At 38.3% G+C, this 12,523-nt stretch overlaps 1 protein-coding gene and 1 pseudogene across 1 annotated transcript; both read left to right on the top strand.

Annotated features, from left to right (window-relative positions):
- Positions 1-1,459: 1,459 nt before the first annotated feature.
- Positions 1,460-4,853, top strand: LOC112180041 (zinc finger MYM-type protein 1). The gene is made up of 4 exons (XM_040511348.1): positions 1,460-1,789; positions 1,940-2,024; positions 2,131-4,218; positions 4,404-4,853. The coding sequence occupies exons 3-4, from the start codon at positions 2,302-2,304 to the stop codon at positions 4,851-4,853; spliced, it is 2,367 nt and encodes a 788-aa protein (XP_040367282.1). The 5' UTR covers positions 1,460-1,789; positions 1,940-2,024; positions 2,131-2,301.
- A 6,874-nt stretch (positions 4,854-11,727) lies between these two features.
- On the top strand, positions 11,728-12,387 carry LOC112179050 (annotated as a pseudogene).
- Positions 12,388-12,523: the final 136 nt, after the last annotated feature.

Here is a 12,523-nt window from a genome sequence, read left to right as displayed (position 1 = left end):
AGAGTGTTTGGGTAAGTGGGGTTAATTAACTCCAAAATTGGGTAAATGATCATTTTCCCTAAATTTAAAAGCTAAAATTATAACAACTTAAAAATGTGTATTTGTTTTCAGCCATCAGATTTACTTTTTTTCTCTGTAAGTCTTTCAAAGATTGTCCCACAAGTGAGTAGATCCCTTTTTCTTTTTAAACAACAAACTTGCTCATTAGACATCCATTACATTACTAATATAGCCTTATTCATATAGCATGTATACAAAACATAGAAATTTTGTAATATATAGAAATCTTTTGGTAAATTTACTGACAATAACTCCTGGGAGCGCCTTTATCTAACTAAGCATGAAGGTGGAATGGGCTTCAAGAACATATATGCATATAAACAAGCAATGTTGGTTAAGCAAGGTTGGAGGCTTATTTCCAATCCACACTCTTTAATTGCTCAGATTTACAAGGCTAGGTATCACCCACACTGTTCCTTTTGGGAAGCTCAGCTTGGGGAGTCACCAAGCTTCTCTTAGAGAAGCATATTGCAAGGGAGACCAGTGCTAAAAGCGGAGTGCAGTGGCATGTAGGTGATGGCACACAGGAGCATATTTGGAGTGATAGCTGGATTCCTAGATGTCAGCGATACCAGGTCCAGAAACCTCCGAGATGTGAACTTGAATTGGTGGAGGATCTCATTGTAAATGGTAGCAGAGAATGGAAAGCTTCTCTTATTAATTCCATCTTTGTTCCTGAAGTGGCAGAAAACATATTGTGTATACCCCTTCGCAGCAGACAAATGAAAGATAGACTCTTTTGGAGCCTTGAGCAAAAAGGCTTCTATTCGGTAAAGACGGCATACTGGATTGCAAGAGAAATGGTGCTTGGAAATGACCTTGCCTCCACCTCTAATGGGGATCCTTATCAAGGCCTATGGAAGAAGTACTTGTGGAAAGCAAATGTGCCTGGTAAAGTGAAAATATGTCTCTGGAGGGCATGTAACAATCTTTTGCATACTCGAATCAAACTGAGAACGAAAGGTTTTCAGGGTGAAACTGACTGCCCTCTTTGTCCTCATCATTTTGAACTCATAACACATATACTTTGTAACTGCCCTACTGCCTTTTCTCTTCTTGCTACACCTCCCTTTAACTTGGGTAATAGTCTGCTACCAAATCTGCAATTCAAGGATTGGATGTTAGATCATGTCACACCTCTTAAACAAGAATTGTTTGATCATTTATTGATGGTGCTTTGGTCACTATGGAAGACTAGAAACAATATGGTGTGGAATGGCACCCATCAGTCAGGGCCGGCCTTGCCCATGGGCATTATTGGCGACAGCCCAGGGCCCAGGATATTGGGGGGCACCAGAATACAACAATAAAATTTAATATATAATATATATTTAATTATATATAATAATATAATTATATATGTATAGCACTAACGTGTAAAACAAAAAAAAAGTTCAGATTTCTGTTTACTTTTCCTCTTTCTTCTTCTTCTTCCAACACGACTTTACTTCTCGAGCTCTCCTCCTTCTTCTTCCAAGTTCCAACACACAACGGCAGGAAGAAAATTGATTATTCAAGCTCTTGCTCTCTCCAAGTCCCAATTCCCAAACCTTGAAACCCTGCAAATTTTTTCTTTAAATTGGTTTCAATGGTTACTCAATTCTTCAATTCATTCTCATCCATCACCCAATCTTTCTCCTCTCTATGTTTATGTTATTCTACGGACTACGGTGATCGTACGAAATTTTCAGCTTTCCATTGATGTAGGTTGAGATACAAATCAAAATAGGTATTGGGTGTTCTTCAATTTTGATATCTAATTTTGATTTTTATTGGGTGTTCTTCAATTTTGATATCTAATTTTGATTTGTATTGGGTGTTCTTCAATTTTGATTTCGAACAATCTGGACATTCATTAGTTTTCAATTTTCAATATTAGGTAAGTTGCAGATGCAAGTCAATCTCAATCAAAAGACTGAGAAGAGAAAGAACAAGAAGGAAAAAAGCAAATTCCAAATTTTCAGGTATTGTTTTAATGTTCTATGCTACTGTGTTTATCAATTATCATTCAAAGTGATTTCTAACAACTTGCTCATTCATCAATTTTCAATTTTCAATTTTCAATATTAGGTGCAATTATAATTTGGATTTGCAAGTCAATCTCAATCAGAAAAGAAAAAACAAGAAGGAAAAAAGCTGATTCCAGATTTCCAGGTTTTATTGTTCTATGCTAAAGTGTTTATCATTCAAAGTTTAGTGTCTTGGCTTGCTTGTTTGAGTTTTTTCTTGCTAGTTTCAATAATGTTTCCTAGGAAACAACTCTCAGGTTCTCAAAAAAGAAAAAGAAAGAAAAGAGAAGAAGAAATTATTCAATCTCAACGGGGATCTTTAGATAGATATTTTGTTAAAGAAACAAATGAATCTGTTGAAAATCATGTTGAGAATTTAGTAAATGAACCTGAACTACATATTCATTCTGATGAGTTTGTAGAAAATCAGAATGAGGTGAACGAAGAACTTGGTGATATAGGTGAAAATGAAAGTGATGAAATAGAAAATAATGAAAATCCTTGTCATGATGAAATTATTGCTAATGAACTTGAATGCTTGAAATCATCTGCTGATTTGAATATTTTTGATCCTAGAGTTTGGGATAGTCTAGATTCAAAAATGAGAGACTTGCTTGTAGAAAAAGGACCTATTACGGAATATGATATCAACTTTCCTAAGGATGAATTAGGTCGGCACTTTTCTGCTGAGTTTTATGTTCGAAAATTACCAAATGGTGAAACTTTTGCTAGAAAATGGTTGATTTACTTGAAAGAGCTAGATAAAGTTTTTTGTTTCTGCTGCAAATTATTTAAAACAGCTCGCTCGAGAAGTCAATTAGCAAGTGAAGGGATAAGAGATTGGAAACATCTTAGTACGACATTAAATTTACATGAAAACAGTTCTGAACACCTCATTAACTTGAGAACTTGGGCTGAGTTGCGAGTGAGATTGAATAAGAATCAAACAATTGATAAAGAGTTACAAGAGTTAATTAAGAAAGATACTGAACATTGGAAAGAGGTTATGGTCAGAATAGTTGCTGTTGTGAAATGTCTTGCAAAGAATAATTTGGCCTTTCGTGGAACAAATGAAAAAATTTATGAAGATTCTAATGGAAACTTTTTAGGCTTACTTGAAATGATTGTTGAGTTTGATCCTATAATGAAACAGCATTTTCGTCTTATTCAAGATAAAGAAATTCATTATCATTATCTTAGCCATAAAATTCAAAATGAGTTGATTGGTATGTTGGCCTTAAATGTCAAGAGTGCAATCATTAAAAAAATCAAAGAGGCAAAATATTTTTCGGTAATCCTTGATTGCACTCCTGATGCAAGTCACAAAGAACAGATGACTTTAATTATAAGATGCGTAGATGTGTTGAATTCTCCTATAAAAATAGAAGAGTTCTTTTTAGAATTTCTAAATGTGGAAGATACATCTGGTTTAGGGCTTTTTAATGAATTACAAGCAGCTTTGAAATCTCTTGATTTAGATATTGATTGTGTGCGAGGACAAGGCTATGATAATGGTTCTAATATGAAAGGAAAACACCAAGGTGTTCAAAAAAGATTGCTTGATATAAATCCTAGAGCCTTTTATATGCCGTGTGGTTGTCATTCTCTTAATTTAGTATTGTGTGACATGGCCAACTCTTGTCATAAAGCAAAATCTTTTTTTGGAACATGTCAAACAATTTATACGGTGTTCTCTAATTCTACAAAGCGATGGAGTGTTTTACTTGAATATATAGATGACTTGACTTTGAAATATTTGTCAACTACACGCTGGGAAAGTCATATTGAAAGTGTCAAAGGTATAAAAACTCAAGCTGCCCAAATAAAAGAAGCCTTAAAAAAATTGGCAGAAATTAGTGATGATGGAAAAGTGTGTAGGGACGCTGAATCTTTGATATCTGGTGAACTTTCAAGCTTTGATTTTATTTTAAGTTTGGTTATTTGGCATGACATTTTGTATAAAATTAACTTGGTTAGTAAAAAGTTACAATCCAAAGATATGCTTCTTGATGTTGCCGTGAAGAACTTAGAGGGACTAGTTTCTTATTTTGAAAAGTATAGGCAAAATGGGTTTAATTTTGCCATGACTGAAGCTAAAGAAATTGCAAATGACATGGGAGTTGAGCCTATATTTCCTATAAAACGTCACGTTTGCAGAAAAAGCATTTTGATGAAATTCCAAATACTGAAAGGGAACAACAATCTGCTCAAGAGTCCTTTAGAACTGATTACTTTTTGGTTTTAGTTGATATAGCTCTTTCTCAATTAAAAAGCAGGTTTGAACAAATGAAAACTTTTGAATCTATGTTTGGCTTCTTGTTTGATGCATCAAAGTTAGCTTATTTGGATGATGATGACTTGAAAAGTTGTTGTTTGAATCTTGAAACTGCTTTGAGAAATGGTGATGGTTCTGACATTGATGCGAAATATTTGCTTATGGAGTTACAAATTTTGCAGGAAATGTTGCCGAATGAGGCATATGAAACAGATAGGCCTTGGACATCCATTCAAATTATGGAGTTTGCAAAGAAAATGGATATGTTTCCAAGTGTTATGGTTGCCTATAGGATTTTATTAACTATACCGGTGACGGTAGCATCCGCTGAAAGAAGTTTTTCAAAATTAAAATTATTAAAATCTTATTTGCGGACTACCATGACTCAAGATAGGCTGAATGGATTAGCTATTTTAACCATTGAAAGAAATATGTTGGTAAATGTTGACTATGAGAAGATAATTGATGATTTTGCTTCAAGAAATGCAAGAAGGCATCATTTCAGATGATTTGTAATCTTTTTTATATGGGGTTTTGGTTTTATGTCCCCCCCATTGTATAATATTTCTTTATGTAATAAAATCGGCGTGGGGATGAGCCGCCCAGTTTGACTGGGTTCCAAACCCCTAAATAAAGGATTTAGATTATGACATTTTGTAAGAATCATTACATTTATATTTCGGTTAGTTGGTGGGCACACAAAAAAAATTTCGCCCAAGGCATCAAAAATCTCAGGACCGGCCCTGCCACATCAGTCTGGGCATGATATCTTTCTAAGCTCGGCGGCCTGGCTCGAGGAATTCCAGCAAGCTTGGCAGGTGAACAAACCTGCAGTGGCCAAGCTTAGACAGAGGTGGAAACCGGCCTCTGATGGAAGATGGAAATTGAACATTGATGGGAGCTATCTTCCGAACCAAGTATCTGGGGGCATGGGGGGAGTTCTCAGGGATGAGTTGGGCAGGTTTCGGGCTGCTTTTGCAGTCCCTGTAACCAATATGAGTTCTGCTAAACATACAGAGTTGCAGGCCATCAAAGAAGGAGTACAGTTAGTTTGGTCTATGCAAGTGGAAAATGTGGTGTTGGAATCTAATTGCCTAGAGCCCATCAATGATCTAAAGAACACTAATCATGATCTGGTGGTCCTTGGAGGTATTGTGGATGACATTAAATTCGCTATGCAGTCTTTTAGTAATATTTCAATCTGCCATGCCCTAAGAACTTGGAATGGGGGGGGGGGGGGGGGGGCACATAGACTAGCTTGTCTTGCTTGCTTTTGAGGATAGAGAAAGTTGTTTCTAGTACACCAGACCCCCAAACTGCATTACTGATGCTTTGCAGTATGAGTGTAACTTTGATGGCTAATGGCCTCTTAATATGGTCATTTCCTTGATTAAAAAAAACTGACAATAACTCCAAAAATTACATTCTCTTTACAAATATTTTTTTGTACCTTCATGACTTTTGATTTTTGACGCAAAACTATTATTTGTCCTGCAAATCCAGTTCAAAATGTTCCTTATGCAACATTCTTGAGGTGAAATTTTTTTTCTACACATGCAAACTACTTCATAGATGTCAGTTTTTTTTTTAAATTTTTAATTTTTTTTAATGTGCATAGGGCATATAAAGCCAAAATCCTAAGCTGCATTTTCTCTTGCTGCCCTATCGCCATCCGGTAAAAGTGAGCATTTATCATATGAAGCATAAAATTGAGGAAGTCATCCAGAACCAAAAAATTGACGATTAATTTAACTCAAATCTCCAGAAAGTTTTATCTTCTCACAATAAAGAATCATATTGCATCATAAATATACTTCTTTTAAGTGAAAGAAAAGAAACAATATATCAACTAAGAGGGCTTGAACCACCATATGTGGTCGAGTTGGTAAGAACCTTCAGTGTGGAACCCTCACATGTGGGTTCGAATCCCATCATCGTTGTTTTGAGTTATATGTCAATATATCATTAGTGGCTAGGGGAGAAGGAAGCGTTATAACATGAACCCCGACACAGATTAGTCCCTTGTCCCAAAAAGCCTTTGAGTATACCATGTGATCTCGATAAAAAGAACAAAAAAATAATGATCACAACTCGACCCCAAATTTTCCATCTGAATACAGAACAACACCCCCCCCCCCCCCCCAACCAAAAAAATATATATATATATATATATTTGTTCCTTTTCACTTTTGACCATGATCTCTCCAAAAATTTGAAAAATCGGGCTGAACTAGTCGGTTTGGCCTAATTTGATCCGGGTATTATAAATAAAAAAATTTAACAAATCGGACCGATTCGACAAACCTGTTTGGACCTCGCGATCTTACTCTGACTCCCACGCAATCTTCTCTCCCTTCTTCTTTGTTTCTGCTCAAGCTCGAAGACTGTCGCTCACCCCACCTCCGCCGCTCCCCACCAACAGTCTGCGGCGCCACCTCGTCGGCAAAGCCACCCAAATCATCCCCGTTTGCTCTACCTCCGGTCCTCAAATCCGTAAATGAAGACGCTGACCTCGCCCGGCCTCCCAATCCCAGTCATCAGTTGATTCCAGTCCCAGAAGACATTTCTCTCATACTAATCTCACCACCTTTCCATAATACAAACAAATGATTGGCAGCATATCAAGTATAGTGAGTGGGACGTTGACAATCCATAGTCACCAAACTAGAAAACTCATCATGCTGTTCGGTTCTTGAGAAAGTAAGAAATTAACTTATTACTAATTGAAAGTACTGACCCCTTATTTTCAACAAAGCGGGTGACTAATATTTTTTTGTGCCATAATTTAAAGATGGAGAAATTACTGGTCACTCCCTATACTTTTAGGGCGTCGACAGTTCAGTCCCTGCTATCATAATTTCAACAAGTTACTCCTCAGACATTCAAATCTCTTACAATGTGGTCCAAAATGACTTTTTTGCCCCTCTTTTTTTTTTTCCTCTGTCCCCCCTCTCTCTCACATTCTGCACATTTCAACCCAAGACATAAACACCCATTCTGCATAGGCAAACAACATCACATAGCCAACCCAATTCCTCAACTTTCAGAGATTAACATCTACTTATCACCAAGTACAAAACTTTGATTTAAGGTCAGGATTATACCTTTTTAAATCGAAAATCAACTTCAATTGACCGAAACTCAGTTCTAAGAACTCACTGCCGAGACGGGGATGGTGATGAACTCATGATTTTCACAACAGCAACTCAACAAACTTCTCGATTGTTGATCTATAAGTGCAGATGAGCAAGAGATGGAGCCCAGAAAGACCAGAGAGGCCGCCGGCGTCGAAGAACATGGTAAAACTGTAGCTACCCAAAAATGTAAACCATCAACACTTAATCCAATTAGAAAAATAATTACACAGACTTGAAGATTATGACGAGAGGAGTGAGTTTCATACCACATGCAGCTTAATCGGTCGCCAGAAAACACCACACAACCATCGGAGCAGTCGCTGCTTCTCGTCGTCAATTCTCTCTCCAAACTTAACTATTTGACGAATGGAGACAGGAGATCTGACGACAACGACGAGGTGGAGATATTGGTGCTGGTGTGCCGGTCGGAGATCGTCAGAGGACGCAGTTCCGATTAGACCTAGTCGCTGGTTGTTGGTTTTTCCTCTCTCGGGCTGAAAGAGCTTGAGGTTGCTGGAATATGAGAGCGAGAGAATTATGAGAGTGAGAGAGAAAAAGAGAGAGCGAGAGAGAGAGAGAGAAAGAGGGAAAGGGAAAGGGAGAGGGAGAGGAGAGAGAGAAAAAAAAGAAAAAAAAAAGAGGAAGTGAAGGGTAAAATAGTCATTTTAGACCACATTGTATGAAATTTGAATGTCTGAGGAATAACTTGTTGAAATTATGATAGCAGGGACTGAACTGTCGACGCCCTAAAAGTACAGGGAGTGACAAGTAATTTCCCCTTTAAAAATTGTCTGATCCAGTAGTAACTTCTGCGGCTATATACAGGGAGACCTACAATTTATAATATCTCCCCCCATTTCCTACCAGGCTACCAATTATTGAAACCAAAAAAAAAAAAGACGTCCTTGAAGAAAAAAAAAAGTGACGTTCAAGTTTTGGAGAGGTGGCTTTGCTGCATTATTTCTTATGATAATATTATGTTATCTTGGGGAATTCAAATGCAGTAGGTTTCATCAATTATGCATGAAATGATGACTTCAAGTTTAGTTGGAAGACAAAGAAACAAAAGCAACCAAAAAGAAATTTTGACAAAAGAAAAGGCCAGGTACATCCAAACCAAAAGAAGAGGAAGCTAAAGAGATGAGACCAACCACGGTCAAAGTTGAGACTTGAAAGAGATAATCCAGCTTTTCAAATTTCAAAGTTGTTTGGCTCATGCTGCACTACGACGACGTGGTAGAAGACTATTGGATTTCAATTTGAATGAACAGTAGTTTAGATCGGTTAATTTCAAATATGATCTTATCTTAAGCCTCTATATTGCCTATTATAAAAGAGCTTCTACATCAAGGCTCAAGAAAAAAAAAAAAGAGCAGAAAGGCTATAAAGCAGCTAGCAGAAAGAAACAGAGCAATCCAACCGAAGCCGAAGCACTGCAGTCCTTCCTTACAAGCTTTCTAAGAGAAGCCGTTCACGAAAAACCAACATTGCAGGAGCAAAAGCTTCAAGTAAATTACAGGTATATGATCTTGGCTATCACCTGAAATTACTAGTCTTTTCTTTCATGGTGTAGACAAAAGAAAAGACGTGTTCCTTCTATGCTCTGCTCTATCTAGCAGTGAAGTCGTTTGTTACTTTCGTCTTCATAAAATCTCTGCCAATGATCAATGGCTTTTGGGCAAGACAAGAAGTCTACATCAAGCCCTCATTCACAGTTGCAATGTCATTTTCATGCTTGCTTTGTTTTTCGATGTCTATATGGCGGTGCGTCCTACGTATAGGCGGCAAAAGCAAAGTATGAGCCCATTGAAGGGACCACGTGATCGACGGCTTCCGGGCAAGACACAAAATCAACATCAAGCCCTCATTCACAGCCGCAGTGTCATTCCATGCTCACTTTGTTTTTCGATGTCTATATGGCGGTGAGTCCTGCGTATAGGTGGCGAAAGAAAAGTGAATTAAACCTAAGCATGGTGGATGGTGCCTCTTCCTCAAGCACATGAGCATCCATTGCATGACGACCACATAAATGCCCAGCTTGTACGGAGGATTGAACATGTCTATTCAATCCTAGCAAAATACATGTCAAAGCCTCAAAATTGTGGGACTACCTCTATGAAGCAATGGTTCGCATAGCGTCTGCAAAAAGCAAGTCAGAATGGTGTTCGCTTCATGATGTTCTCTATACACCGAGGCTATATAACAACAAAGAAATAAACAACAATTGGAAAGCAAGAAGACCAACCATGAATCTTTCTTGGCTTTTCTACCCTTTGTTCAAACGATGGGGATGAACATAATCAATTTAATGGCAGCAAGTCACTCGTTGAGAAGCCACACTTACATTCAGCGTCATCATCCACTTGCACACCAAAAACAAAAATTGCAATCATGCATTACTTTAATTAAAGGAGCTGGAGTGGCCTATTGCTTTAATGCTCAAGCGGTTGAATCTCTCGAAGACTCTTGAAGTCATGGTGCAACAAAGCAAATCAATCAAATGAGTGAACAAATTGGCGAAGGTGTCTCCTTTTGAGCCAAGTTAAACTAATAAGGTGTTACAAGGCAACTAAGCATCAGTTATCAAATATTTGAAGAAGCTCAAGTCAAAACTTTGTGACTAATTGGCATGTACAAATTTGGAAGCAAACCCTTCTAGTCAATTAAGAGAAGCTGGCCCATTTCAAGTTAAGTTTGGGCCCCAGTTCAAATTGTCATCTCGATGGTGTCCAAATAAAACACCTATCGCAAGCTTTGGAGCCTACAATGCCAAGCAGTTCATCAAAACTGGGATGTCCACCAAAATGTTCAACTAATAGATCCACCAAAAATGTCTGTTAGTTACTTGGTACAAAACCGAAAATTCACAATTTTTTACGAACTACGGTCGGTTTGATCCCAAAATGGGTACGTAGGCAATCTAGCAACACCCACTAGATGCAACCACAAGTCCAAACAGAATCCTTGACTCCATTAGTCAAAATTCAACCAGTCCTAAATTGAATCATTGACTCCAGTCAAATTCTGCCAACACCAGAAATACAAACTCAAGAACTACAATGGTTTGATCCCTCCTCGAGGGTATGTAGGCTATCTAGCGGCCCACTAGATGCAACCGCAAGTCCAAACAAAATTCCTGACTCCCTGGTTCATCCAATCCAAATTCCTAACCTCATCAGTCAAATTCCGCCAAACACCAGGAAACGTCACAGCCTTTCCAAACAAATCGAATCCCTAGTTCACTTACACCAAATTCATCCAAACACTATTCACATTCCAAAAGCAATACCCTCCAATGGGTCATTCACCCAATGGAATCATTGAACTACGAGTGGCTTGATCCCTCTCCAATGGTACGTAGGCAACCCATTCAAATATCTGGGTGCAGCCGCAAAAACAAATAAACAAAATCACATCCACAATTGGTCTCTTCATAAATGGAATCAAAAGGTGTTTCCTGGTAACAAGGGATTGTAATTAAGAGACACATTCTGTCTTGAATGGGTTGAATCCAAAATAATTAAAACTCTATTCATAAATGAATACGAGTAAAATTATGTTGGGTGACATTTACGCTCACCGTGTGCAATATTTTTACTCAACACCAACTAAAACATTGCAACGAATTGGAATTGAAAATAGAGCGCCCGACTATAAGCTGTGTTCTGTAGAAACTATGAATCTTTCTTCATCCTGAATCACTTCTCACCTTTACACTAGGGGTCTATTTCGGAAATAAATGAGTTTACAATTCAATTCAAGGAATTTCTGAATTTGGGATTGAAATTTTTATTCCAATTCCGGTTTTATAAATTTGGAGTTTCAATATTTCATTTTAGAATTTCTTCATCCCATTTGCATTTCATTTCTTAACTTAACGGATCCCGGGAAATGACACAAACTTCTAAACTCATATCGTCCACAAAGAATGGTTTCAATGCCAAAGTTCATGCACGTATGCATTACTTTGTTTCCTTTATACAAAAGCCCCAATTTATTGAGTGCTTTTCTTCAATTTTCAAGTCAAGCCAAAGTGGTGAAAGTGCCAAACCCTTCTTGACCATGAAATGCCCCATTATGAACTCCATCCCTCTAAATCTCTCTGCCAAACCTCAAACACGTAATCACACCTTCACCAAAAACCACCTTAATCCTAAGCGGCGAAACCTCTATATATAAAACCCTACAATTCCAATTCACTTCCTTCCAACCATAACCATTAGTAAACGAGTACCAAGTTCCTGGAATGAGCTTCTTCATCAAGCACTTGCTTCTCATCCCTCTCTTCCACGCCATTTCCAATGCCGCCACTTTCTTTATCCGAAACAACTGTCCCTACACTGTTTGGGCGGCCGCCATCCCCGGAGGTGGCAGCAGCTCAACCGCGGCGAATCCTGAACCCTCAAAGTGAACCGGGCACCAAAATGACTCGCATTTGGCCAAGAACCAACTACAACTTGGATCAGTCCGGTCGTGGCCATTGCCAGACAAGTGTCTATGGGGGCCTCCTCCAATGCTAAGCCTGGGGACAACGTCCAAACACTCTTGCCGAGTATGCCCTAAACCAATTAGGCAACCAGGACTTCATTGACATTTCACTCGTGGATGGGTTTAATGTTCCAATGGAGTTTAGTCCAACTTCGAATGGTTACACAAGATCATATGTATGGCTGACATCAACGGACAATGCCCTAATGAGTTGAAGACTCCTGGGGGTTGCCATAATCCCTGTACTGTGTTCAAAATGGATAAGTATTGTTGCAATTCTGGGACCTGTGGACCAACTAATTTGTCAAGGTTTTTTAAGGATCGGTGTCGGGATGCTTATAGTTACCCTAAGGACGATCCGACGAGCACTTTCACTTGCCCTGGTGGGACTAATTACAGAGTTGTGTTCTGCCCTTGAATGAATCACAAACAGCTGGTTGAGTGTTGTAATAAGACGTATAGGAAAATATTGACCCATGCAAATTGAAGTTTGCAAGCCATTGTTGTGAGCCCCGGAAAAATGTGTCGAGTTTAGTGGAGATCGTTCGAGAAAT

The sequence above is a fragment of the Rosa chinensis genome, chromosome 7, assembly GCF_002994745.2.
Source record: "Rosa chinensis cultivar Old Blush chromosome 7, RchiOBHm-V2, whole genome shotgun sequence".
Taxonomy (NCBI): Eukaryota; Viridiplantae; Streptophyta; class Magnoliopsida; order Rosales; family Rosaceae; genus Rosa; species Rosa chinensis.
Note: the sequence above shows the minus strand (reverse complement) of the source record. Positions and strands in the feature narration are given on the sequence as shown.

Excerpts from the sequence above, each read along its gene's own strand:
- LOC112180041 (XM_040511348.1), top strand. The coding sequence starts at position 2,302 with ATGTTTCCTAGGAAACAACTCTCAGGTTCTCAAAAAAGAAAAAGAAAG. Across the intron at positions 4,219-4,403 it reads TATTTCCTATAAAACGTCAC|TTAGCTTATTTGGATGATGA; the intron begins GTTTGCAGAAAA and ends GATGCATCAAAG.